The 26762-nt window shown below is 46.7% G+C and overlaps 4 protein-coding genes across 8 annotated transcripts; 3 read left to right on the top strand and 1 right to left on the bottom strand.

The window, feature by feature from the left end:
- Positions 1–1026: 1026 nt before the first annotated feature.
- On the bottom strand, positions 1027–6545 carry DENR (density regulated re-initiation and release factor). 3 transcript variants are annotated; one of them, XM_087913019.1, is made up of 8 exons: positions 6388–6545; positions 5052–5206; positions 4432–4451; positions 3977–4061; positions 3587–3670; positions 3148–3264; positions 2488–2627; positions 1027–1337 (listed from the first exon to the last, which is right to left on the bottom strand). In XM_087913019.1, exons 2-8 carry the CDS (start codon positions 5140–5142, stop codon positions 1293–1295), a joined length of 582 nt encoding a protein of 193 aa, XP_087769145.1. In that variant the 5' UTR covers positions 5143–5206; positions 6388–6545; the 3' UTR covers positions 1027–1292. The 3 variants fall into 3 exon arrangements, with proteins under 3 accessions (XP_087769145.1, XP_026580014.1, XP_087769146.1); XM_026724229.2 differs by having other exon boundaries at positions 5052–5187; positions 6388–6538; XM_087913020.1 differs by having other exon boundaries at positions 5052–5240; positions 6388–6520.
- An 84-nt stretch (positions 6546–6629) lies between these two features.
- On the top strand, positions 6630–10772 carry GPN3 (GPN-loop GTPase 3). 2 transcript variants are annotated; one of them, XM_026724228.2, is made up of 8 exons: positions 6630–6816; positions 7114–7222; positions 7834–8001; positions 8521–8645; positions 8865–8980; positions 9187–9283; positions 9489–9617; positions 10504–10772. In XM_026724228.2, the coding sequence occupies exons 1-8, from the start codon at positions 6769–6771 to the stop codon at positions 10564–10566; spliced, it is 855 nt and encodes a 284-aa protein (XP_026580013.1). In that variant the 5' UTR covers positions 6630–6768; the 3' UTR covers positions 10567–10772. The 2 variants fall into 2 exon arrangements, with proteins under 2 accessions (XP_026580013.1, XP_087769143.1); XM_087913017.1 differs by having other exon boundaries at positions 6697–6816; positions 7024–7222.
- Positions 10773–11839: 1067 nt separating this feature from the next.
- On the top strand, positions 11840–15173 carry ARPC3 (actin related protein 2/3 complex subunit 3). Of its 2 annotated transcripts, none has more exons than XM_087913016.1 (7): positions 11840–12187; positions 13048–13147; positions 13556–13632; positions 13942–14010; positions 14229–14355; positions 14602–14696; positions 14895–15173. In XM_087913016.1, exons 1-7 carry the CDS (start codon positions 11855–11857, stop codon positions 14955–14957), a joined length of 864 nt encoding a protein of 287 aa, XP_087769142.1. In that variant the 5' UTR covers positions 11840–11854; the 3' UTR covers positions 14958–15173. The 2 variants fall into 2 exon arrangements, with proteins under 2 accessions (XP_087769142.1, XP_026580011.1); XM_026724226.2 differs by having other exon boundaries at positions 11957–12104.
- A 550-nt stretch (positions 15174–15723) lies between these two features.
- On the top strand, positions 15724–25552 carry ANAPC7 (anaphase promoting complex subunit 7). The gene is made up of 11 exons (XM_087913010.1): positions 15724–16152; positions 16846–17032; positions 17915–18034; positions 18704–18815; positions 19015–19168; positions 19674–19816; positions 21028–21145; positions 21234–21430; positions 22313–22537; positions 22803–22953; positions 24133–25552. The coding sequence occupies exons 1-11, from the start codon at positions 16052–16054 to the stop codon at positions 24320–24322; spliced, it is 1698 nt and encodes a 565-aa protein (XP_087769136.1). The 5' UTR covers positions 15724–16051; the 3' UTR covers positions 24323–25552.
- The last annotated feature ends 1210 nt before the right edge of the window (positions 25553–26762 follow it).

Raw genomic sequence — 26762 nt, 5'->3', positions numbered from 1 at the left:
GGTAGGTAGGTGGATAGGTAGGTAGGTGGATGGATGAATAGATAGGTAAGTGGAGGGGTGGATAGGTGGGTGGATGGATAGGTAGGTATAGGTAGGTGGATAGATAGGTAGGTGGATAGATGGATAGGTGGGTGGATGGATAGGTAGGTAGGTGGATAGGTAGGTAGGTGGATGGATGAATAGATAGGTAAGTGGAGGGGTGGATAGGTGGGTGGGTGGATAGATGGATAGGTGGGTGGATGGATAGGTAGGTAGGTGGATAGGTAGGTAGGTGGATGGATGAATAGATAGGTAAGTGGAGGGGTGGATGGATGGATAGGTGGGTGGATAGGTAGGTAGGTGGGTGGATAGGTAGGTAGGTGGATGGGTGGATGGACAGACAGATGCTTTCTGGATCTCACTTCATCAGTTGCACAATGTGCTTGTGAAGTCACCCTTTATTTTTATTTTTTTGCTGGTGAAATAAACCTTTTTGGCTCAGAGAGGAAAAGAGGTAGACACAAAAGTTTGCCCTCCGGATCTGAATTCCATCCATTTACTTGTGTGATCTTTTTTTCACGGGGTTTGGTTCGAAGGTGGAAAATCTGCAAGCTTTCAGCTTGCACCAGAGTGTTAAGAGGGGACGATGTATTTGCAAAGAAAACCAAACTTGTTTTTATTTGAGGGGGGGTCCTTGGTGCTCTCCGATGTTGCCTAGTTTGGGTCATGAAACGTAAGAAAACCACCAAGCTTAGAGAGCACCAAGGACCCCACAGGCTTCCTCCTCTCTGCAAACCCCTCCTAGCACTGATGATGTTACCTAGTTTGGTAATGAAACGTCTGCACGAAAACCACCCGCCTCAGAGAGCACGGAGGACCCCGCCGTTCAACCCTGAGCTACAAATATTCTCCTTTATTGATCATTTTTAAGAACAGGTGGGAGTGTGGCCCATGCCTAGGAGCTTACGTTCACACGTTACGCCAGGCCTTCGTGTAAATTTATTTGCTTTCAACGAAGCTGCCAACTCAAAGGAAACACACAGCAAAGAACGGTAACTTCTTTATTAGAGGAACTTTCTACTTCCAGCCGAAGGTGATACTCTCACTTCCCCCGTTTAAACTTTGGCAAAGAAATAATATCACAGACAAAAAAAATAAAAAAAGCAGCAAATAGACCACAATTAAAAATGCTACCAGGGAAAACATGCCTCTCCAACACGTCTGTCCCACTCGGACTCTCTTGGCTAGAGGTGGGGTGTTTTGTCGTCCCCCCCCCAAAAAAGGCAGGAACTGGTGGCTTTTCCGAAGGAATCTCACTTCTTTACTTCTCCTAGATCTTCAATGCTATCATCGTCCACCTGCAGCACAGAGTTCAAATATATTTATTACACCAGAAAGGATCACATGGAAATGAACTGAATATTCTGACTCTGAAAGATCGTTTGGGTTGTGGTTAGCCGGCAGCAGGTGCGGACGGCTGAGGAGAGCGAGGACTCAGATGAGGGGCCAGGACCATCAGGGAGAGGACTGCTGCCTTCCGAGATTGTGGGGGCTGGCAGCAGCGACGAGGAGGTTCCCGAGGAGCCTGTGCCAAGTGCGCGCGTGTGTGGGATTGCTCGCAGGAAAGAGCAGCTACAACAGCACGGGTGACTCTCAAGTAAGGCTGCAAGGTAATAAATCAACCTTCTTTGCAGAAAGCAAAGACGTTTTGAAACTCCAGCCTCGTGGACATTCCAGTATCCTGAGTTTGTATTTGAAGATTCTTATTTTGCACATTATTTCTTGTCTGTTATCTTTTGGCAAGTCCCGCACAGTTTGGCAAGGCTTGTGCTTATCACAGCCAATTATTTTGGTTTCTGTTTCTTTTGCATCGTGTTTGATTAGTTGAAAAAGGGCGTGGGTCAGAACAGTTTGGGGGTGGGAAGGAGATAATTTAAATTGCTTTTAATTCCAAGTTTCACCTAGGGGAGAGTCAACCAGTCAACAGATTATATATTCCCATGCCCAAGTAGTTTAACAAAACGCCCAGCTGGTTTAACAAAAACTAGCTGAAGACATAGCATACGAGGAAAGAGGTATGGGGAAGGAAGAGACACAAAACTAGCCTGACTCTAGCTTGGCATTTTTCCCCCTTTCCCTCCCTCCCTCCCTCCCTCTCTTTCCTCCTATGCATGTCTCTCAAAACATAAGCCCGAGCGTTTCTAAGTCATTTCCCCTCTCCTACCCTCTGGTCTTTTATTATGGGATACTCAGGGAATACATTTTTTAAAAAATCTATTGATATGGCTGCTTAATGGAACGCAATCGATTCATTTCAGCAAAGAATCAATCGTTGTACCAAATTAACATCACCCAATGTCAGCTTCTAATTCCCCACCAGGATACCATGGATATTATTTTTATCTTTACAGCTCCACTGCATTCCCTTAAATGCAAGGGAAAATCCAACTCTAATTAAAAAGCTCTTTCTAACAGAAAGCCAGTCAGATGAGGTTCTGGTGTATTTACCTCAGGCCATTTTTCCTGAATCACTTCGATGATGTCGTCTGTGAAATCTCCCTGAATAATTATTTCATCTTCCCCAGTGACGGAGGCACCGCAGGAAAATTTCTGAGCAAAGAACCTTTGGGCCTCCTTAAGATCTATTTCTGTTTGGAGAAGAGACAAAGAAATAAAAAATCAAGACATACCAATACTTGGTTACTAGTTTCTAAGCCAGGGTTGTTGTTTTTTTCCAAAACTGGCAATTTTAAGACACATGCTGGCTGGGGAATTCTGGGAGTTGGAAGTCCACCCATCTTAACCTTGCTAATTTTGAAAAACTGTATTCTAAACCACCGTCTTTACACAGCAACAAGATGGTGAGCCATCCCAGAATCCCCGCCCAGACAGATATGAAAAAAAAAAAGGCAAGTCAGGTTATAGAAGAAAAACCTCTCTATTCTGAGCTTAAACCCCAAATTGTAGGTCCACAGTTCAAAGGGGACCTTCACATCATTTAGAATGCAGATTTGCAGCTTCGAAAAACTGATCCTAACCTACCCTCCTTGGTAGCTTGCAAGATGCTCCAGAGATAATTTTTTTCTTTCTTTTATACTACCTGATCTCCACGGATTTGAGCCCAGAGACCTCTGCAAAAAAAAACAAACGTGTTTCTGCTTCACTCACCAAAAGTCGCAAGCCCGCATACTCGTGTGACGTATTTTTTCTTCGCCCGGGGGATTTTTGCTATCGTCACTTTCTGAGGCACCGTTTTCTTCTTCTGTTTGATCTGACCTCTTCCTCCTGGGAGGCAGGCAGAAAAGGAAGGGGAATAAACCACCTTTTCGAAATCTAGTCTGAAGGGTGCAAAAGGGATCTACCACCTTTCTGACTCTCTCCACGGTCTAGAAAGTCATCTCAAACCATCTTGAAAAGAGGGTTGGGCTAGATGATCTCTTCTCACCATCCCAGCAACTGCTGAGCTTGCCTTGCCCAGCCTGGGGTGCTCCAGATGTGTCTGGAGTTCTAATCCTGGGCAATACAGTACCAGATTTAAAAAAACTGACTTGTGCTTTAATAGGGTCTTAAGAAAGAAAGAAAAAAGCTGTATCCAGCTAATAATTGCCTCTCTTTTGTTTTTTCTTTTCTTCCTCTTCACCGATTGTTCCTTGGCCTTCTCCAATGCCAGAATCTTGTTTAGGGCAGTTTTCTGAAATTCAAAGGGACACAGTTATTAGAGATACTGCAGTCTTGCAAAAAAAAGAAGACAATGGTTAAAGATTTTTTCAATGGGGTTTTCTTTATGAGGCTCTCTTAAGATGACGCTATTGAGAGTTATTTCCATTTAGCAAAGCAAATTGATCTATTGGCATTTTCTTCTTCTTCTTCACAAAATGCAACTTCCTTTTTGCAACCCAGAAAATTCCCACTGGATTTAATGCAATGTTTTCCCAGACAAACGAGGATCAGTTTAAGGAAGAGATTTCATGCTCCAAAGGTCACAAAATGGATTTACCTACAGTAAGCTTTGCAAATTCATTTGGGAAATTCTTCTCTAGCCACTGCCTGCATTTTGCCATATCAGGCATGTATTCACAATACTGGAGGAAAAAAAACAGAGTAAAATTATTGGTGGAGAATGGCCAAAAATATTCAGCACAACATAACTCTTAAGGACTTGTACGTAAGAGGCGAGAAATCATTTTGGACAGACGCATATTATAGATTCTCTTTCCGCACAGGGAAAGAAGAATCTGTTCCGATGATCCTTTTCTACAATAAAAGCTATTTTATCTGTCTTCAGAGAGATCAATGCAACTGTGAATAGGTTGAGCTGGTATAATTCTAACCGATGTGTTAGTCTACTGATTTCCAGTTAAATCTTTATACAATTTAAATATTTTTGAAAGCTCTGTAGCATTTTCATTGCACTGCACAAACCAAGCAAAAACTAAAATTAAAGCAACTCACCTCTGTTGGCAAGGAACAGACTGGGGAAGAAAACGGGAAAAAGTTTAAAGCAATGATAATGTTCTCCCGTGGAATCCAGCTTAAACATCTTATTTAAGATGGGCATCTCCAGCAAGTTTCTCAAAATGGTGCTGTCCTACAAGACCCATTAGCCCCAACCAGCATGGCTGATAAAAAGAGATGTTGGAAGCTGTAATCAGATAATACCAGAAAACCCACAATATCCCACATTTAAGAGCGGTCTTTTTAATTAGTGTGTTGATTCCTATCGTGAATTCTATTTCCTTAGAAGAAGATTCCTATCGTTAAATTGTATTTTCTTAGTTATAGGACATCATTTTGCAGAATATGCTAACTTATATTAATTCCTCTCTTTTTTGCGAAGGCCTATTTCCATTTTTAAAAACACACAGAAGATAAGTATTAAGGTGTTTCTCAACCTCAGCAACTTTAAAGATACGTGGACTTCAACTCTCAGAATTCCTCAACTAGCTAAATTTGCAGAAGTTGAGAAATGCCACTCTAGATAAAAAGCGTTTTCAGTTACCCAAATAATCTTCAAGCAGCCTTATAACTGGGATAAGTGGGAAGAAACCCACCGGCGGCTTTTTCGCACCTACCTCCACAGTAGAGCACCCGAAGAGGATAGTCTACATCTGGTCTAGCGTTACATCTTTGGTCTCCCCGGCAGTCCAGGACCACAGGCTCCATCTCAACACAGCCAGGAAATGGAGACCTTCACTTCAACCGCCAAACCTAGAGAGAGGTGGTTGGCCTCCAAAGATCAGGCAGAAAACTTAAAAAGGGGCCTATGAATGAATTAGAATTAGGATAGTAGATTTGGAAGGGGCCTTGGAGCTCTTCTAGTTCAACCCACCACTCCAGCAGGAGACCCTAAATCAGGGGTCTTCAAACTTGGCAACTTTAAGACTTGTGGACTTCAACTCCCAGAATTCCTCCTCCTCCAGTCATGTTAGCTCAGGAATTCTGGGAGTTGAAGTCCACAAGTCTTAAAGCTGTCAAGTTTGAAGACCCTTGTGATAGGTGATAGATAGATACATACATAGATGGATGATAGATAGATAGATAGATAGATAGATAGATAGATAGATAGATAGATAGATAGATCGATCGATCGATCAGGGGTCTTCAAACTTGGCAGCTTTAAGACTTGTGGACTTCAACTCCCAGAATTCCTCCTCCAGTCAAGTTAGCTCAGGAATTCTGGGAGTTGAAACCCACAAGCCTTAAAACCTGCCAAGTTTGAAGACCCTTGTGATAGATGACAGATAGATACATACATAGATGGATGATAGATAGGTAGGTAGATAGGGAGAGAGAGAGATGATAGATAGATAGATAGATAGATAGATAGATAGATAGATAGATAGATAGATAGATAGATAGATCGATCAGGGGTCTTCAAACTTGGCAGCTTTAAGACTTGTTGACTTCAACTCCCAGAATTCCTCCTCCAGTCAAGTTAGCTCAGGAATTCTGGGAGTTGAAGTCCACAGGTCTTAAACTTGCCAAGTTGGAAGACCCCTTGCCCCCAACCTGTAGAACATAGAATGATAGAATTGGAAGGGAGTCCAATCTAGTCCAATCCAATGAGGGCTTGTGAAGCCGGCTCCCCTTGGATGGGAGACCCCCCCCCCCCCAAGGAAGCCCAAAGCAGTTGCACTGCCAGGGCTGGGCTCTTCCAAGGAGAAGCCTTGAGGCCAACTGGGGAGGGGCGAGAGCTGGGAAAGGTGCTCCCCCTGCCCAAGGGTGGCCCAGCCAGACCCCCCCCCGGAGCCCTCCTCCCAAGAGGCTGAAGCCCCCAAGAAAGAGGACACGGGACCCCTTGGGTGGTTCTCGGGGGCGTCTCGGGATCCCCGAGTTAAGAAAGGTGGGTTGCCCAGTCCGGGCTGGGGAAAGCCGGGGAGTTCCCCAAGGCGCCCCCCGCCCCCTTACCCGCACGCCCCCTCCAGGCAGGTCGCTTCGCCGGCCGTTCAGCAGGCAGGCAGGCAGGCGGGCAGGCAAGACGGGTGGGAGATCTCGCGAGAGCGGCCCAGTTCCCACGAGAGCCACCCGCCACCGCCGCCGCTGCCGAGGAGCCTCAGAGGTGGACCAGAGGGAAAACCTCAGCTGCTCTTCCTCGCCTTTTTTTTTTTCCTCCTCTTCCTCCCTCAAGGAGTCGCTGTGCTTGCGGAAGTGAGCCGGAAACCATAGAGCGGTCGGCCGGGGGGGGAAGGAAGGGCCGCTTACGGGTCGTTCTTTGGGCCAAGTGCCTTCATATTCGTTGCTGTTTCTCCCCACCCCCCCGCTTTTGCTCCGCGGGCGACCGGGGTGGCCATGCCTCGCTATGCCCAGCTGGTGATGGGACCCGCGGGGAGCGGGAAGGTGAGTCTTGGGTGGGGAGGAGCTTCCAGGGCAATGATTTTTCCCAGCTTGGCAACTTAAAGAGGTGGGGGACTTCCAACATACAGGTTTGGGGAATTCTGATGAAGTCCCCCCACCATCTAGTGGCTGGTAGTTCCCTTGTCTCCAGATCCACCCTTTATTCCACCCCACCCCACCCGTGCTTTTATTTCCCTCCCTTGTGGGCAGGGCTCCTGGTGAGGAGCCACCCTGAGATCCTGGGAAGCGGGTAGGTGGGTTGCAGCAGCCCCTCCATCAACCGAGCCTCTCCTCTTCCAGAGCACCTACTGCTCCATCATGGTCCAGCACTGTGAAACCCTCAACCGTTCGGTGCAGGTGGTGAACCTGGATCCAGCAGCGGAACACTTTGACTACGATGTCATGGCAGGTAAGGATGTCCCAACACCCTCCCCCCTTCTAAAACTGAGAGTTACCTAGGACTTTAAGGGACCAACATAAACTCAGTGGGTTTATTTGGGTTGAGGGAGAAGCAGCTCGTCAGAATTTATCCACCTGGATTCCTTGTACCTGATGATTCTTGACTCTTGACGAATGTATCTTTTCATTTTATGCACACTGAGAGCATCTGCACCAAGACAAATCCCTTGCATGTCCAATCACACTTGGCCAATAAAGAATTCTATTCTATTCTTTGACTCCAAGCATCATCATCATCATCAAATGATGACGAAACAATCCCATCATCCCTTGCAGGCTGGAGTCTGGGTAACTGAATGGAAATGAGTGTTTACTGGCCGGATGCCCTTCCTGTCACCAGTACGGAGTTTTGTTCAGCAGAGAAATTCTCATTGTGCCCGGAGAGAGAAAAATATTTGCCTCTGCCAAGGATCGAACTCACAGCCTACTTATTGTGAGGCGAGAGCTCCACCTCTAGGCCACCATACCGCACTCTTTGAGTCCAAGCATCCTTTCCCACAATTCCCCTGAGATGAGCCCGGAATGATGACACCTCTTGGTCTCCCTTCTTTTGCCTTGCAGATATCCGAGAGTTGATTGAGGTGGACGACGTCATGGAGGATGATTCCCTCAGGTTCGGTCCCAACGGCGGCTTAGTTTTTTGCATGGAATATTTTGCAAACAATTTTGATTGGCTGGAAGAATGCCTCGGTCACGTGGAAGATGATTACATCCTGTTCGATTGCCCAGGTAAGCCGAGGAAAAATGTAGGATAAATGTTCTGGATTCTTAGATGACGGATGAAGGATGCTTGATGCTTATTTTGTTTGATTGTAAGTTTAACAAGGGGCTTTAATTTATCCCTTATAGGGGAGATGGATGGACAGCATAAAACTTTAATAAGTAAATAAGTTTGATAAAACGTATTACATTTTATTTAATAAATAGAAATCCAAAGCTATGGAAATTAAGTGGCTGTAATCTTTCTGGCACTGTGTGGCCTTGAAATTTTAATGTGGAAGAAATCGGTAAACTTGGGTATGATAAAAAAAAAAGGCAGAGAGGGAAGATATATCTCATTTTATGACTGTCAAAGAGTTTATCTCTTTCTGGTTTCTCCAGCACACACAAATCCCCAGTCAGTCTGTGATTGTTTTTGTTTTGATATCTGATTTTTTTCCCCTAGTTTTAAATATCTTCCTTGAGATTTTCTTCTGTGGAATTGGGAGACGGATACTTGAAATGAATAAACTTATTTCTCCTTTTTAGGTCAGATTGAACTCTACACTCACTTGCCGGTGATGAAACAGTTTGTAGAGAAGCTGCAACAGTGGGAATTCCATGTCTGCGGTGTTTTCCTTGTCGATTCTCAATTCATGGTGGAATCTTTTAAGGTATCTTATGGATTCAGAGGAGTTGGAAATTGAAACCCCATGCTATGGACAATCACCAAGATATTTTTCAGTTTGTCCTGTACGGTGACAGAATTATCATCTGTTTGCGTTTGGAGGCATTAAATGGGCATTAAATGAGTGACATATTGGAGAATGGAGCATACACGGATTTTGTGTGATTTTTTTTCTTTTTCTTTTCCTGTCTCCTTCTGATGGTAGTTTATTTCTGGTGCGATGGCAGCTCTTAGTGCTATGGTTTCCTTAGAGATCTCCCAGATAAACGTCATGTCCAAGATGGATCTGCTGAGCAAGAAAGCAAAAAGCGAGATCGAAAAGTAAGTGTGAACGAGGAATAGTTCCACTTTGCCTGGGATTTTGACACTGAGAAGGTTGGTTTCGGTCTTCAGCTTCATTTGACTGTACATTTTTTTTGGAAAAAAGCAAACAGGGAAGAGAAATTGGGACGGGGAGGAGAAAGAAATGATTAAAGCTATCATTAATGTTTGTGTTGGTTTAAATGAATCTACTCAATTTCTTCCAGATATCTGGATCCTGACATGTATTCTGCCTTGGATGATTCCACAGATCTGCTCAAAAGCCGGCAGTTTAAGAAATTAACCAAAGCTATCTGTGGCTTGGTAAGTGGCAGGTGTTTCTTTCCGCGCATGGCATCCTGAAGCCTTTCTCTAACCCAAATTAATAGCGCCCTTATTTGTGGAAAGCGGGGAAAGGCAGTTCCCAAATCCTGAATAAGACAATCCGTTGTGCTAAGGTTGAGGTCAACAACAACCGATCCAGTTTTTTTTCTCTTCGAACGGACTGAGGGCATTGTGTTTCGTTTAGATCGATGATTACAGCATGGTTCGCTTCCTGCCGCTCGATCGCTCCGACGAGGAGAGCATCAATATCGTCCTGCAGCACATCGATTTTGCCATTCAATACGGGGAAGACCTGGAATTTAAAGAGCCAAAGGTGAAGGTGCCACGCCCTCTTGGCAAAAGCCGGTGCCATTTTCCTTAAGGATCCACACACACACACACAATTCTAATCCATCTTAGTTCAATCAGATGTGGGTTATTTTGGCACCTGTGAAATTCAGTCTGGATCCAGCTAAAAAACAAAAAATGGAGTCAGGATTGGAACTCTCTGCCTGAAAGCTGCTTCTCAAAATGGAAAGTGGTCAAGCAGGAATGGTTGGCGATGGGATGCTTACTTTGTCCCAGGCCAGCCGTGGGGTTGCAGGATCAAGGCACTGGATTAAGGCAAGGGGACTCCAAATTCCATTCCTGCCACAATCTGTGTGAAAGCCCAGTGAATAAGATTGGGAGAATCGGTGTATTTTTGCCTGTCCTACCTCACAAGGTGGTTGTGCAGGGGAAAAGAGGAGAGGGAGCTCTGTGTGCTGCCTTGTGGGATAAACTTGAAGGATATATATAAAAATAAGTGGAATGGGTGACTGTGGGAAGAGTACTTTCCTCCTCACTGGGAATTTTCATACGGGGTAGATAATAGGGTCGGTGTAAATTCAGTGTTTTGGGGGTTGGACTTGAAGACCTTTTAGGTTCTTTCCAATTCTCTGATTCAATGTTTTTGTGTCTAACAAAGTAGCACAGACACACACAGTTTTAATAACCTGTGTAAGTAAGTAACCTGAGTGCAGGAGCCTTATTCTGGACTAATTTTTTTTTTCCTGCCCTGATGCAAAGCGTCATGTAGAAATCTGGATTAGTTTATCTAGAAGGACACATATCTTGGTTTGATAAGGAACAGTTGCAGTATAAGCCCCGTTGTCTTTTTCTCTTGTTTTGGGTAGCTGTGCAAGCTTCAATCATTCTAAAATGAAATGTATTTTCTACAGGAAAAAGAGGAAGAGAAATCTTCAGCTTTTGATGAATTCTTCCAGGATGGAGTGGACGAATGACAGTTTTCGATTTCATTCGAATGCACAGAAAAGGGTGTTAACATTTTTTGATGCTGCATTTCGAAATTCACAAACTGTTGGGAGCAATCGAAGAACAGGGCTCTTTTGCCCACAAGGGGTTTAACGTTGGATTACGCCACAAAGTTTTATTTTTGGAAGACGTTAAGTATGCATTGTAAGAAATAAATTATTGAGTTTCGTTTTTCTCCCTCTTGGTGGCTTTCTGAGTAAACGGAAAAGAAACATCAGGTTTGCCTTGACATAATTTATAGTACTGTGGCAGCCATGTGCAGACTGAAATTCAACAGGTATAACTTTGACCTCCCACGGTCCCTGTTTAGAGACCAGGAGGCCAGAAAAGAGGATCCAAAAAACATTTTCATCCTGGTGAAGGAAAAGGTTCATGGCACTTGTTAATTTTGTTAAAAAATATTGTTTTTATTGTCATTTGTGTGAGCTACCCAAACTCACTGAGAATCAAGTGGCTTACAATTAGTAATGATAATAATCCTATACTGATACCTTTAATAATATTAAACAAGAACATCTGCCTTAGGAAGGACTCCATGATCATCATCATTTAACGACCCCATAATCCCTTGCGGGTGGAATCTGGGTAACTGAACGGAGCTTAGCATAGTGTTTCCTGGCTGGATGCCCTTCCTGTCACCAGGGCGGAGTTTTGTTCAGCAATACAGTCTCAGTGTGCCCAGAGAGAAAGATCCATCTCTACCTAGGATTGAACCCACAGCCTCCGGATTGGGAAGGACTCAATAAGTGAACAAAAATGGCAAATCCAGGCTGAACATCTGCCTGGACAGTCATTGAAAATTGGGTGACCTACAAGTTTCATAAACAATAATATCATCATCCTCATAATCCTCTTACTGGGATCTGCTCGCATAATCTGCCAATGCATCACGCAGTCCTAAACGCTTGGGAAGTGATCGACTAGTGATTTGTGATACAAAACCCAGCACAGTCACCTCGTTTGCTGTGTACACTGTCATTTTTGTGTATAATAATGATAGTAATAATAATAGTAATAGTAATAATAATACTATTTATTATTTATTACTTTGTTATTATTTATTACTTTATTATTATCATTTATTATTATTTATTACTAATTATTTTATTATTATTATTACTATGGCTATCTGTCCAAGGATGTATTTCCTTGCTGAATTTCAAGGGGGAGCTTCCCAAACTCCAGAAAACTTGCCTGGTTCATTTTTTACAGAGGTTTCTACGCTCAGTCTGGCCTGCAGCACCTGAGCAGCCCCAGATGTGCAGGACTTCACTTCCCACAAGCCTCTGCGCCGGCCGAGGCACGCCGGGAGTCGAAGCCCTCCGAGGCCGGGCCCGCTCCGCTGTCCTCCGGCGCCCCCTGCCGGCCGCGCGCAGCTGGAAGAGGAAGCGGGGCGGGAGGCAGGAAGCGGGGCCGCCTTTGCACCGCCGACGCCGCCTCGCCCGAAGCTGCTTCCCTGCCCGGAGGAGCCTCCTCTGCCGCCGCCGCCGCCGCCGCCGAGATGCCGGTGAGGGGAAGGAGCAGCCGGCCCGGGAGGTCGCCTGGAGGGGCTGCTGGCTTGCAAAGGCGGAGGCGTTGCAGGCTGGCTGGGTGCGGGGTGTGTGTGTTGGAGGGTGGGGATGTGGAAGAAAGCAGGAAGGAGGATGAGGAGTTAACACAAGTTAACACAAAAGCCGAGTGTGTCTTTCGGGGTGCGTGGTGGTGCTTTGCCTGCTCGCCAGGGTGGGGGAAGCAGGAGGAAGTGAACATGCCTGTCATTGGGATGGTGCATGTGGGGAGTCTTGCCTGCCCTCCCACCCCACCCATTTCAGCCCAACCCCTGTTTCTCTTTGGGGGAGTTGTTGGGGGCTTGCCCCACTTTTTCCATCTTTCTCTAGAAATAAGGGTGGGGTGGTGCCAGGAGGGGCAGGGGGCTGCCAGGAACCAGGGGGGCTGCCAGGAGGGGCAGGTGGTTGCCAGGAAGGGGGGTGCCAGGAGGCTGCCAGGAGGGGCAGGGGATGCCAGGAGGTGGGGGGCTATGAGGGGTGGGGGGGGATTCCAGGGGCAGGGGGGCCACCCCATAACTCCCATTTCTGTCCCTCGCTTGTAGAGGAAGGGTATGCGGGGTTAGGACATTGGTGGGGGGCACCAGGCTGGAGCTCCTGCCCAAAAAAGGTCAATCCTCCAAGGTTAGAATATAGCCAGTCTGGTGGTGGAGTAGCCGGTGGAACGAGGGGCTCCCTGTTTCTCCCCCTTGAATAAGGAACAAAATTCTGGACTGCGGTTAATTTGGGGTGGGTGGGCGGGGGGGCAGGTTGGAGCCGGTGGGCCGTAAGTTGCCGACCCTCCTCAACGTTTCTAGTTGCTTTTCATGCTCTCAAAGCAGATCTGGTGATGGTTTCTAAGGAGATCCGTGCATGGTCCTCCTCCGCTGCCAATCAACCCAACCCCCCCCCTATTTTCCGTGACAGGCCTATCACTCAACTTTGATGGACCCCGACACCAAATTCGTGGGGAACATGGCTCTGCTGCCCATCAGGAGTCAGTTCAAAGGGCCGGCTCCTCGTGAAAGTAAGTGGATCAATCTCCTTGAGCGTATTGTTGTCCCCAACATTGGACTCCTCAATTTAGGAACTTTGAGCTGGGTGTGCTTCAACTCCCAGAATTCCCCAGCCAGCTAATCCTATGGCTTGAAAAATCCTTGGTTCTAAGAGAGATTATTTGGGGATATTTTGGATTTTTGCATCCCCTCCTGTGGGTCAGTACCTTTATTATAACATAAGATACTGTCATTGTGTCATGGTTGATCCCCTGGTGGTGGTGTTTTTTTTTGCATGACACAGAAGTGTTAATAATAATAAATGAATATATTGTGCGGCAACAGCTTCCTTGTAAGGAGAAGTCTGTGGGTGATTTTTAGGAAATGTTCTTTCTTTCATGATGACTCAAAAGACATTGGGTTTCCCTCTTTCTCACCAGCAAAAGATACAGACATAATTGATGAAGCCATCTACTACTTCAAAGCCAATGTGTTCTTTAAAAATTATGAAATTAAGGTAAGTGGGAGTGGGTCTTAAAAAATTGTTCTCCCAAGTCCCTCGGTGAGAGATTAAAGGGAAAAATAAAATAAAATAAAATAAAGTTATTATAGAGGATTGTGTGTTGTTAGTATGATTTTTTTAGGTTAGGGATTTTCTTTTTCACTGTGAGTTATGTATTTATGCTGGGTGTGTGTGCACTAAAGGAGGCTCAGCCAATCTCACTGTACACATCGTACTCATTGACAATAAAGGTTGGATTGAAATTGAATTGAGAGGGGAAAAAGCGGACTTGATATTCCATCTTAAATTCTTCCTTTCTTGCAGAATGAGGCTGACCGAACTTTGATCTACATAACTCTCTATATTTCGGAGTGCTTGAAAAAGCTGCAGAAGGTAAGGGTCTAGGGGTTTTGCGGTGCTTTGAGATAAAAAACAGCGCCTTTTTTAAGTAAAAAAAAAAATGAGCTCAGAAATCCCAAAAAATAAAATATAGTGCAAATTGTAAGATGATTGGGACATTTTTTCCCCCCTAAACAGAGCCTAAGAAGTTTTATTTCAGAGAGAAAATTTACTGAAATTGGTTTTTATTTTCATTTTGATTTTGTTTTCAGTGCAATTCCAAAGGCCAGGGGGAAAAAGAAATGTATACTTTGGGGATCACCAATTTCCCGATCCCCGGAGAACCGGGGTTCCCACTGAATGCCCTTTATGCCAGACCCAGCAACAAGCAGGAGGAAGGTAAGCAGGTTGGGGGTAGAAAAAAAAGGGGAAAATTGCAAGCTAGTGTAGCCAAATCTCATTCATAAACGTGGCTAGCTAGATATAAGAACACCTGAGTTTTGCACAGCTCGCTTCTGGGCATAACATTGGAATGATATGCTGGTAGTTTGGGAAAAAGGAAAAGATCTTAAACTTTCGTTCTTTGACTTACAAGCGCTCTGATGGGATCTGTTTCTAGCTGTGCTCTTTCCTTCCTACTTTCAGAGATTATGCGGGGGTATTTGCAGCAACTAAGGCAAGAAACCGGCTTGAGGCTTTGCGAAAAGGTTTTTGATCCTCAGAGTGACAAACCCAGCAAGGTGAGAGGCTGTTTCGGCTTTGGCTCTGTTCAAGACAGGTTGCTTTTTAAAGAAAAGAACAGAAAAATAGTTGAAATATTAGGTATATTTCAAAAGTGCATCGAGTTTGCTCATTGCGACCTTTGGGTCTTGAAAATCTGTTGTGCTTTTTGATAACTGCTTTTCTGCTGTTACTTAGCTTCTCTTGTTCTCTCTTAGTGGTGGACCTGTTTTGTGAAAAGGCAATTCATGAATAAAAGCCTGTCGGGACCAGGACAGTGAAGACAACGGTTAGATCTTTAGTTACAGCCTTCTCTGTTCCCAGGGGTCTTTGAATTATTGCTTCTGTTTTAATATAAGTTTTCTACCGAAAGAGAAAAGGTGTTTCTGGACGCCAGGCCATTGACGGGAGGAATGACGGAGCTAAAAACAACAACAAACCAATCATGTGCAATTTTTGTCAAGCTCGATAATAATAAAAACAAAAGTTCTTTCTAATGCTGTTTTGTCTGTATTTTCTCTGAATTCAGAAGAGCTCTAATATTATTCTTCATGGCTGAGAATTATAGTAAGGGAGGTGATGTTCAGAAGGCATTTTAATAGATTTGCAGGATATATCTGCTCTGAAATTTAAGTCCTATGCAAGGATCGCTGGGCAAAAAAAGTAGCATACCAACAATTGCATCACACAAAAGTTATTGTGTCCAAGAAAACGTGCATAAAAGGTGCACATAGCCTCCCTCTCTGAGTTGGGAGCCATATAAATCTATTAAATACATATATAAATAACAGCTCTGTTGCTTTAGCAGTAAATAGCCCATTGCTATAAGGGGCAAAATGTTCTACCTCCCTCCCATCCTCATTTATTTTTAAATAAAAATATCTTGCCAAGGATCTGGTACGACCCAACGATGCCTGTCTACAATTATCTATGAAGACCTTGCAACACGGTGCTGAGGGCGCCCGGTTGGCGAAGGAGGCGAGAAACAAGGAAGCAGGTGCACTTTCGCGCATGCTCAGAAGATACCGTTCTCCCGTTTCCTATTTCCTAGGCCGGTTTAGAGCGAAGTGACTACCCCGGTGCCTGATGTAAACCCTCCCCGATTTATACGAACGATAAAAATCGCACGCGGATGTATTTATTTTTTAGAAGAGGAGAGTGAAACCCTCGGCGCGGTGGCGCCTTTCCTGGTGTGGAAAAAGCGGGCGCTCCTGGATTTTTTTTTTTCTTTTCGACAGGCGGGAGTTAGACAGCCCCACCGAGGGGGCGTGGCGGGAGGTGTCATGGCCGCCCTCGGCGCGAGGACCCCTCGAGGAGGCGCCATTTTAGAGACTTTTCGCCGAATTCGCCTCCGCCGCTTCGATTCTCCGCCGCCATGAGCGTCGTGGACCATGTGCGGGAGATGGCGGCCGCCGGGCTCCACTCCAACGTGCGGCTGCTCAGCGGCCTCCTGCTCACCATGAGCGGCAACAACCCGTGAGTGAGGGGAAGCGGGGAAAGGAGACCACGCAGCGATCGGCCCCGGGGTGGGGTGGGGGGCGTGCGAAATCACATCCTCCGATTGCTATAGGGCTGGGGATGATGGGCGTGGAGATTCCAGAGCAGTGCTTCTTAACCTTGGCAGCTTTGAAGGTGGGGAGGGACTACAATTCCCAGCTTTGCTTGCAGGCTGGCTGGTGGGGGGGGGGATTCTGGGAGTTGTAGTCGTCCCCCATTTTTTAAGCTGCCAAAGTTGAGAAGCACTGCTCTAATCTAGACACTATGGGAGGCTGGCTCAGGAGGATGGGATCGGGAATCTAAGCAGGGTTGGCGGCAGTCTGGCGAATGCGGTGGCTGGGAATGATGGGAGTTCTGCCCCCACCCCCACCCCCCCATCTTCAACCTGCCGGGGTTGAGAAGCACTGCTCTTTGAGACACTATGGGAGGTTGGCTCAGGAGGATGGGATAGGGAATCGAGGCAGGAAAGGCACCAAACCCGGTGAGGTGGTGATTCGTGGGGCTGGGGAAGATGGGACTTGTAGTATGTTAGCCCAGCTGAAAGAAGGAAACCAGAGGCTGCTGCTCCTCCTCCATTTTCCTCTGGGCTTGGCCTACCTCGCAGGGTGGGTGTGCAGGGGAGGGAGTGCCAGGAAGAGGCTGACTCGGAGTGCGATTTGCCTTCCTTTGCAGGGAGCTGTTCTCCCCCTCGCAGAAGTACCAGCTGCTGGTCCACCACGCGGACTCCCTCTTCCACGACAAAGAGTACCGCAACGCCGTCAGCAAGTACACCATGGCTCTCCAGCAGAAGAAGGCCCTGAGCAAGACCTCCAAAGTCCGACCCTCCACCGGAAGCACAGCCTCCGCTCCCCAGAGCCAGGTGGGTGCGTAGCCCACCTGCCAGGGTCGAACCATGACTGTGGGGTCCCCAAACTTGGCCACTTTTAAGACTTGTGGACTTCAACTCCCAGAATTCCCCAGGTAGCCATGCCTGCTTTTTCTCTCTCGTAATCTCCTAAAGTGGAGAGAGATTGCAGAGGAAGGGATTGCAAGAGAGTCAGCGATGCTGGCTGGAGAATCCTGGGAGTTGAAGTCCACAAGTCTTAAAAGTGGCCAAGTTTGGGGACCTCTGGTTTAGGAGGTCAGCCCCTTCCTACAGCTCAGAATAACAGAGTTGGAAGGGACCTCAAGAGGTCTTCTAATCCAACCCCTTGCACAAGCAGGAGACCCTCTAGCCTTCTGTCCAGTCTCTTCTAGAAAACCTCCAGTGATGCAGCGCCAGCAACTTCTGGAGGCTCCACTGGTTCGTTCATTCTTCATCGTCGAGAAATTTCTCCTTAGTTCTAGGTTGGATCTTTTCTTGATCAATCTCCATCCGTTACTCTGTTGTCCTTGTGTCCTTTTTGGGGGGCTGACTGGCTGAACGTGGTCTTTTTCCTCTTCACGACTGCCCATCGGTCAGTCAACATGGCCGCTCAAAAACACTGAAAATAAAGTAACTTTAAACCTGGGGATTGCTCAGAACGGAGCTGAGGGAACCCAAAAGTGATCTCTTTTATGAGTTGAGACCAACCTGATTGGCATCTGACCAACCAAGAACGGATGCCGTGACACAGAAAAGGGACATTCTCCAATTTTGCTCCTCTGGCATAATTTCGGCTTCTCAGAAATTGCTGCCTTTAAACTGAGGGCAAATCTTGTTGCTTCCAGGAGCCCCCAAACCATTAAATGCTAAAGATACGCCTGCTTTTTCCCTCCCTAGTGTCTGCCTTCTGAAATAGAAGTGAAATACAAAATGGCTGAGTGCTACACCATGTTGAAGCAAGACAAAGACGCCATCGCTGTCCTTGATGGCATCCCTTCCAGGCAGAGAACCGCCAAGGTAGGTTCCTCTCCGTGGATTGAAGCCGGGCGGGTTTTTTTTTTTCTGGCGCCTGAGACGCTAACAGATCATCAGAGTTGGGAGGGACCTTGTAGGTCATCTAGTCCAACCCTCCGCCCAAGCAGGAGACCCTACACCATTTCTGACAGATGGCAGTCCAGACTCTTCTTGAAAGCTTCCAGGGATGAAGCTCCCACAACTTCTGAGGGCAACTTCTGTTCCACTGGTTGATGGTTCTCCCTGTCAGAAAGTTTCTCCTTATTTCCAGGTTGAATCTCTCCTGGATCCGTTTCCATCCGTTATTCCTTGTCTGGCCTACAGGAGCTTTAGAAAATAGCTTGACCCCCCCCTCCTCCCTGTGGCAGCCCCTCAAATATTGGAAGGCTGCGATCATGCCTCCCCTGGTCCTTCACTTAGCCATGCCCCAGTTCCTGCAACCGTTCATCGTATGCTTTAGTCTCCAATCCTCTCATCATCCTCTTTACTCTTCTGTGTACTTTTTCTAGAGTCTCAACATCTTTTTTGTAATGTGCTGCCCAAAACTGAGCGCAGTACTCACACACAAGGACATCGCTTTGCTGCCAAACTTCAAGAGTTGCCTGGGCCTTGGGTGGTGGTGATCTCTTGGTTGAAAGCTTTGCTGGGGTTATTTTGGCCTTTCTCTTGCAGATTAACATGATGCTGGCCAGCCTGTACAAGAAGACAGGCCAAGAACGTTCCTCAGTGACCAGTTACAAGGAGGTTTTGAGGCAGTGCCCGCTGGCTCTGGATGCCATTCTAGGTAGCTCTCCACTCCCCTTCCTCCTCCGTTGCTTCTCGCCTTTGGGAAGGAGTAAAGTTGGCTTGTTTGACGTTGAGATGTGGCCGAGTGTCAGAATTCTCGGGGAAGGGATGGTGGAATGTTTCCAAGCGAGCGTAATGTACTTGTGCCTTACTCTCTTTGGAGATCAGGAGATTAACCACGATCTGTCTTCACGTAGGCTTGCTGTCACTCTCGGTGAAGGGCGCGGAGGTGGCTTCCTTGACCATGAATGTCATTCAGAGCATCCCGAATCTGGATTGGCTTTCGGTGTGGATCAAAGCGTACGCATTTGTGCACACGGGCGACAACACCAGAGCCATCAACACCATCTGGTGAGTGCCGAGATCGAGAGGCCGGTGGTTGAATCCGATTGGGATGCAGAAGTCCTTGGCACCAAAACGTGAAGTGTAAAATCTAGAATGTGTTTTTATTTTTTCCCCCTGATTACGGAAGTTCCCATCCTTTCATTCATTAGCGATAGGTCGAAGGTGGGATTCAGCCGGTTCTGACCGGTTCTACAGAACCCTAGTTCAGAGAACCAGCCAATCCCACCTCTGACTGGCCCCGCCAACCCCATCTCTTCTCTGCCTCCCATTGAGTCCCAGCTGATAGGCTGGGTCTCCTTTGGTTGCCCTGCACAGGAGAATGGAGCTGGAAAGCAGGTTAGTGGGGTGGGGAAGGAAGGGGGATTTTGCAGTATATCCTTTCCCTGCCCCGCCCACAGAACCAGTAGCAAAGAAATGTGAATGCCACCACTGAGATAGGTATCCTTAGAATATTGTTTTACAACAAATCCTATTTTTCCCATTTCTGTTTTTTTTTCCCTCCCAAAAACAGCTCGCTGGAGAAAAAGTCACTCTTGAGGGATAACGTGGATATATTGGGCAGTTTAGCAGACCTGTATTTCAGAGCCGGGGACAACAAGAACGCCATCCTAAAATTTGAACAGGCGCAAATGTTGGATCCGTATTTGATAAAAGGTAAAGCTCCTCAAAAGAAGGACAACTCCTTGGGGTTCTTCATTCAGTTTGCAGTTTTCAAGCATTAGAAATCGGCCACTTGGACATCCTTGGGCCTTGCTTCCAAGAGCGATTGCCGCCGTGATAAAACAGAGACACTCTGTTGATAATGGCGGTGCCATTAGATGAAAGAAGAATTGGAGCAAATTCATGATGCTCACGAGTTCACAGAAATTCGGCGTATGACTAAAATCTCAGTTTTAAATGGTTGAAAGAATATGTACCATTGAACACTGATACCTTAGCAGAAAGGAGAATTCTTAGGACATATGAAGAACGGTTGTAGGAACTGGGTATTTTAATGAAAAGAAGGGCTAAGGGTGACATGATAGCAGTCTTTCAATGCCTGAGGGGCTGCCCCAAAGAAGAGAGGGAGGGGCTCGAGCTATTCTCCAAAGCCCCTGAAGGCAGGACAAGAAAGCAAAGCGTGGAAACTAATCAGGGAGAGAAGCAACCTAGAACTCAGGAGAAATTTCCTGACAGTTAAAAAAGAATTAACCATTTTTTAATCATTTTCTTTTTCTCTATTTCTTTTCTTTCTTCTTCTGCGTGTTGTGTTTGTTTGATATTTTGGTTTTGTAATCAATAAAGTGTTTTTTTTTTTAAATTAACCAGTGGAACAGCTTTGCCTCCAGAAATTGTAAATGCTCCAACACTGGAGGTTTTTAAAAAGATGTCGGATATCCATTTGTCTGAAGCGGTGTGTAGGGTTTCCTGCCTGGGCAGGGGGTTGGACTAGAAGACCTCCAAGGTCCCTTAGTCTAGTCTATTCTGCGTGCTGCCTACTGCACAAACCATTAATAGCTGTTTACATTTTGTATTGGGCAAGGATTATTCAGGGATAACGAATAAAACACGAAGGTTAATGTTTTCCACGTAAACACTAAATTAATAAATGAGAGTTCCAGTTTTATCGTTTTGCAAATTGGCATACCCATGAAAGGGGGCCGGGGGGCGCAGAGTAGATCTCCAAACCCTTCCCTGGCATTTCCAAATACCGCATGACCGAAAAGAGACAAATCTTCGCTGCGTTAGTGCACCTTAGTTGCAAAGAGGTGGACGGATTTGGCCCCCGGGATCTCTCCAGATGAAATAAGTGGGTGGCGCTTTTGTGTGGGTTTTTATGGTTCTTCCGATGTTGTCTTTTTTCTTTTAATTTCCTCGTTCCTCAGGAATGGACGTCTACGGTTATTTACTGGCTCGGGAGGGTCGCCTTGAGGATGTGGAAAACCTCGGATGCCGGCTGTTCAACATCTCTGACCAGCACGCCGAGCCTTGGGTTGTCTCAGGGTAACAGCCGCCCTTCCTTCTTTCTCTCCAAGCGCTCAGAATCCACCCGAGCTCCCTTTCAGGCGTCCCCCTTCCTCCTTTCCTGCAGCTGCCACAGCTTCTACAGCAAGCGCTACTCGCGGGCCTTGTACCTGGGGGCCAAAGCCATCCAGCTCAACAGTAACAGCGTCCAGGCCCTGCTGTTGAAAGGGGCCGCTCTACGGAACATGGGCAGAGTGCAGGAGGCCATCATCCACTTCCGCGAAGCAATCCGGCTGGCCCCGTGCAGGCTGGATTGTTACGAAGGTGAGCGAGACTTCCGCGAGGTGAATATTTTTTGAGACGCCTCGAAATCCCCGCCGGGTGGGGAATGGAGGCTTTGGGTTTCCCCCTTTCTGGGTGTGATAAAAATCAGCCATTCAGGAGACACTGGAGACACGCGAACAATATTGAAGAGCTTTATCGTGAAGCTTTTGCGAAGGGGAACCCTGCCCTTGGGCAGAAAACATTTCCCCCAGGAGGGCTCTGGTTATAGACAGGTCCAAATATACAGTCTCTGCCTCTTTCCGGGTTCACAATCTATCCAACTACATATATCCAGCTATGCAACACCCCTGTTATTGTAGCATAACATCCGTTTCCTCGTCCTGTTTAACCCGTTTCCATTTCTAGTAATCTTGCATCGTTAACATGACACTGGTCAGCGTAACCTGCCAAATATGTAACCTTTATACAAAACAATAGAGAATTCTTACATAATATTCCAGTAAATTATCTTAGGTTAACACAGAGGTTAAAAATGGCGTTACCATTGCTTTATCATTTCACGGGTATAATTTTACATATCACACTGAGCATTTTCTGGGAAGAGATTGGTAGACATCTTCTGAAGATCTCTGGAGATTCTCAATCGTCCATGGTTGTCCCAAAGGTGCTTTTTCAAGAGGCAAACTGAGTTTTCTTTTCCCTTGAAAACATTTCGCTTCTTATCCAAGAAGCTTCTTCCAGAACTGAAGAAGCTCCTTGGAGGAGAAGCGAAACATTTTCAAGGGGAAAAAAACCAAGGAAGTCCAGTTGCCTTTTGGAGACATCTCTGAAGCTTTGAGCTTTCTACTCCTTGTACCGTTGCTGAAGAACCTTCCTTTCCTTTTCGCTGGTTCTTCATCCACCTCTTTTCCGCCCCTTCAGGTCTCATCGAGTGCTACCTGGCCTCCAACGGCCTCCGTGAGGCCACCGTGATGGCCAACAATGTCTACAAGACCCTGGGAGCCAACGCTCAGACGTTGACGCTTCTGGCCACCGTTTGCCTGGAGGATCCCGTGGCCCAGGAGAAGGCCAAGACCTTGCTGGACAAGGCCCTGATGCAGCGCCCCGACTACATCAAAGCTGTGGTCAAGAAGGCGGAGCTTCTCAGTGAGTCAGCTTCCCCCTCTCTGCCTTTGCTGACCGATGAAGCCCAGCCCTTAGATAGATCTTCCATGGCTAAGGTGGAACTAGAACTCGCCGTCTCCTGGTGATCGGCCCCCAAATCACCCGGCTGGCTTTGAGGGCTAAGTCAGGACTTGAACTCCCCGTCTCCTGCCTCGCCGCCTCCTACAGCCTGGTGCTGTAACCACTAGACCAAACCGGCTCTTGCAAACTATTTGTTGGACTGCTTTTAATTTCCCTTTCCCGACAGGCCGAGAACAGAAGTACGATGACGGGATCGCTCTGCTCCGCAACGCCTTGGCTAACCAGAGCGACTGCATCCTCCATCGGATGTTGGGAGACTTCCTGGTGGCGGTCAACGAATATCAGGAAGCCATGGACCAGTACAGTATCGCCTTAAGGTAGCCTTTCCAAACCCCGGTGGCTTCTGCCTTCGTTCCCCTCCTTCTCTGCTCTCTCTCTTAACGCTGCTCTGCGTCCCGTTTTCTCACGGTCACCCGTGCCGAAAGGCCTCGGCCTATTAAGAGAGATTCCTGGTGCCTTGCTTGTTCTCAGTAGTAGTAGTAGCAGCAAGGTGAAGTTAGTCCTTGGCTTACTATCACTATTTGAAGAAGTTCATGCTTCGAAGCCTGCTTTTTCAGTAGTTCCTCTGGGAGTTCAGTGCAGCCCTTCCTTTTTCCCGTCTTTTTCAGAAAAAAAAAGTATCCAGATTCTTCTTTTCAGGTAGACTGTTCCACTTGGATTAATAATCATCCCAGCCTTTTTTTTTCCAACTTAAATGCTTCCATCTAGGTAGGTAGGTAGGTAGGTAGATAGATAGATAGATAGATAGATAGATAGATAGATAGATAGATAGATAGATAGATAGAAGTGAAATAAAAGCAAAATACTCCTCACGCATCATCACAAAATCTCCAGAACCGTAAAGCTTACAAACTTGAAATTTGGCACCTATCTTCCTCTTGGCTTCTAGGTGCTCACTAAGAAAGGATTTTTCAAAACGACCATCAGAGCATTTAGAGTATTTCCTATATTATTATTATTATTAACACGCTCCGATGCTAAGGAGTTCTACTCCCCCTCCCCACCTGAAAAGAAATCTCTTTCCAAATGCAAAACACAAGCGAAGGCGTTTCAGTTTCAGATTCACAGCAGCAAGCAGCTTTAGTACGGAACAGTTGAGCTACGCCACGCCCAGGCTCCTTGCTGTCTCCTTGCTCACACACCAAATACTGTTTCAGTTTCTAGATAGCCCTCAACTCTCACACAACAACAGGATGCTAGCCAGATGAATACCGATGGATGCTGGTAGGCAGAAGCGTTTTTCCCCTTATTTTCCTCCCCCAAAACTAAGCCCGACCACAAAGTTTCATAGCGAAGCAAGGATATCGAGCTAGTTTTTGATACGGCAGCAGAAGAAAACTTTGAAAGGTTCCATTTGAACCTCTGACCAACCTCCCCCACTCTTCTTCCACCCCTCCCCAGAGTGATAGGTGAGGATTCCAGGCAAGGGGGGGGCGGGAGGGGGGAAGAGACCCCTCGAGGCCATGTGACGTTCCTGTCTCCCTCCTCCTCCCCAGTTTGGATCCCAACGACCAGAAGTCGCTGGAAGGCATGCAGAAAATGGAGAAAGAAGAGAGTCCCACCGACGCCACCCAGGAAGAGGACGTGGACGACATGGAGGGCAGCGGAGAGGAAGGGGACCTCGAGGGCAGCGACAGCGAGGCGGCCCTGTGGGTCGACCAGGAGCAGTGGTTCCGCGGGCAGTGAGAGGGCCGTGGGCGCACGGCGCAGCGCTTAACCCGCCAGGACATGGCTGGTGCCCTCGCCTTCCGTGGCAAGGGCAGGGGCATGGATTTGAGGGACAGGCCGAGGCCCGGAACCGTCCCCAAAAGAAGAATATTCTCCCTCACGCTTGCCGTGCTATTTATGGACTGCCAAAGCTGAGCAACTTGTCTTTTAGGGGTGGGCGAGAGCAAAAGAGGCTCCGGTGCCCAGCTGTAATTTTGAGTCCTTTCTAAAATTAGACCCTTTCAACAAGAACCTTTTTTGAAGCCTTTTACGAACAAGCGTTGCAAAGTAATTACGCTTTATCCCCAGCAGCGTTAAAAGGTGGGAGGCTTTTTTTTTTCCTTTTGTGGAAGAGGCTTTTATTCGGAGCCTTTAAGAGGCCCAAACGCCTCCAGGAACTGGCAGGGGGGAGGAGGGGTTTTTTGGGGGGTGGGGGGTGGGGGGAGCTTTTCCCAGTTTTTCTTCCCCCAACTTCTGAGTTTTGAGTGTGCGAGGTTTAGCACGCACATTTTTGAAGAGGGAAGCGTGCTGCTTCGGGAGGCTGATCGACCAACGGCTGTCGAAAGTATATCCGGAGAATTCAGGGGTTTTGGGGGGTTTTTTGTTTTGTTTACAAAGCTTAATGCATGAGTGACTTTCCCTTTTGGATATTAGAGATAGTGAGATGGACCACCGCCAAGCAAACAACAGCTGTGCCAAGGCATAATCCCAATTCATCCCGAGAATGAAGTATTAAAAATGTTTTTTTTTTCCTCCCTGATTTTCTGCTTCAAACTCCAGTTTGGCTCCCATTAAAGAACTCAGTGTGGTTATGCTGGGCCGGGCTCATGGCTCGTGTGCAAACGGCGTTCAGCATTTTCCACAAAGGAAATGAGTCCTCTTTTGCCTGAGTCCCCAGGATTGTACCCCTTCCGAAGTTTTATTTCTCGGTTATGTTCGTAGGGTGGTTCTCACACCTACCCTTGTTGTAATATTTCACCATTTCTTGAGAAAAAGATGTGTATTATGTTGAAATAAACTGCCTTCGTCCATTTTGGTAACTCGACCTGTTGTGTTATTGTTATGTGTTTTATTATCCTTTTTCCTGTTTTGAGTGGATTTTTACCTCTGTATGTTACAGGTTTATCCTACTCAGTTGTTTAATGTTTGTTTCTTCCTGTTGAACACAAATAAGAATAAAAACACCCTAGATGTGTCCCAATCGCTAAACCTGCCTCTTAAGCTTGTAATTTTCATTTGGTGAGAAGTTTTATAATTTATTTTACATCGAACAGAGCCGGCTGAGCACTTTGCAGCAGACAGGTGATGGCTGATGTTGCTGCTTGCTTGTTCCTAATGATTTTGGGCAAGCCACTTCCGGTCTTGCAAAGAGTGGGTGGGCTTAATCACTTAACACTGGGAGCGCTGCATGTTTCACGACAATGACATGTTTACACCATTAAAACCCATGTTTAAAATTACCGATGGCTTTTCTTCCATTCTCCAGCGTGGAGGAGAGAAACGGAGCTTTTAATGGCCTTGAAAAATGACAAGTCCCTGAATCACAAAAGCAGCCGGGGTTTTAAACGCAGGTTTTCTTTTCGCAATTATGATCATTGTGATTAGACTTCAGGCTTTGCATTGGGACGCCCACAAAGGGCCCTGGCTATGAATTGCAGAAATAAGTATTGTGCAGCAAATTGCAAAAATAAGTATTGTACAAGCGAAACGGGCAAGAGTGGCATTTATTCCCCATGCCGGAATCTGGGACAAAGTGCTCCCCGTTTCCCTGAGCAACTGAAGTCTGCCAGAGGTTGGCTTGCTTGATACTTTTTTTCCCAAGGAAATCACAGGATTTTTTTTTTAAAAAAAACCACCACTTTTGGGGCCCTTCTGCATCTCAGACATCACACCCATTTGCAGTATAGTACAAGGAAAAAGCCCCAGAAATGGGGGGGAAGCCCCCCAAGGCAGCCTTCTCTCTTGGAGGAAGACCCCAACAATTGACAATGCTGGGGTTGGGCCAACGGGGACCCCCCTGGGCCCTCGGCCTGGCCCTCTTCATTTGCAACACTCTTGATTTACTCATAGGGTGGGGTGGGTGGTTTTTGCTTCTATGGCCTTTTGTAAGCTTCACTGCCCAGAGAGTTTGTTAACTGCAGGTGCTAGAGAGTCCAGCTCCTCTAGAGAACAGACTCTATGGTTGCTGGGACTCAATTGGGTTGGTTTATGCCAGGGATCTCCAACCTTGGCAAGTGTAAAGACTCGTGGACTTCAACTCACAGAATCACAGAATTAACAAGAGTTGGAAGGGACCTTGGAGGCCATCTAGCCCAACCCCCCTGCACAAGCAGGAGAGCCTATTCCAAATATTAGCCTCTACCTAGGATTGAACTCCCAAGAGGCAACCTTTCTGAAGAAGCTCCTTGGATGAGAAGCG

Source organism: Pseudonaja textilis, chromosome 15, assembly GCF_049901715.1.
Source record: "Pseudonaja textilis isolate UNSWEBS1 chromosome 15, rPseTex1.2, whole genome shotgun sequence".
NCBI classification, from domain to species: domain Eukaryota; kingdom Metazoa; phylum Chordata; class Lepidosauria; order Squamata; family Elapidae; genus Pseudonaja; species Pseudonaja textilis.
This window is presented reverse-complemented; position numbering and strand designations above follow the sequence as displayed.

Coding starts and splice junctions, on each gene's coding strand:
- DENR (XM_087913019.1), bottom strand. CDS start 5,142: ATGGAGCCTGTGGTCCTGGACTGCCGGGGAGACCAAAGATGTAACGCT. Junction 4,452..5,051: donor TCGGGTGCTCTACTGTGGAG/GTAGGTGCGAAA, acceptor TTTCTTCCCCAG/TCTGTTCCTTGCCAACAGAG. Junction 2,628..3,147: donor ATGCGGGCTTGCGACTTTTG/GTGAGTGAAGCA, acceptor TTCTCCAAACAG/AAATAGATCTTAAGGAGGCC.
- GPN3 (XM_026724228.2), top strand. CDS start 6,769: ATGCCTCGCTATGCCCAGCTGGTGATGGGACCCGCGGGGAGCGGGAAG. Junction 6,817..7,113: donor GACCCGCGGGGAGCGGGAAG/GTGAGTCTTGGG, acceptor CTCCTCTTCCAG/AGCACCTACTGCTCCATCAT. Junction 8,002..8,520: donor CATCCTGTTCGATTGCCCAG/GTAAGCCGAGGA, acceptor TCTCCTTTTTAG/GTCAGATTGAACTCTACACT.
- ARPC3 (XM_087913016.1), top strand. CDS start 11,855: ATGTGCAGGACTTCACTTCCCACAAGCCTCTGCGCCGGCCGAGGCACG. Junction 14,011..14,228: donor GCTTGAAAAAGCTGCAGAAG/GTAAGGGTCTAG, acceptor TTTTGTTTTCAG/TGCAATTCCAAAGGCCAGGG. Junction 14,356..14,601: donor CAGCAACAAGCAGGAGGAAG/GTAAGCAGGTTG, acceptor TCCTACTTTCAG/AGATTATGCGGGGGTATTTG.
- ANAPC7 (XM_087913010.1), top strand. CDS start 16,052: ATGAGCGTCGTGGACCATGTGCGGGAGATGGCGGCCGCCGGGCTCCAC. Junction 18,816..19,014: donor GGCTCTGGATGCCATTCTAG/GTAGCTCTCCAC, acceptor GTCTTCACGTAG/GCTTGCTGTCACTCTCGGTG. Junction 21,431..22,312: donor CAGGCTGGATTGTTACGAAG/GTGAGCGAGACT, acceptor CCGCCCCTTCAG/GTCTCATCGAGTGCTACCTG.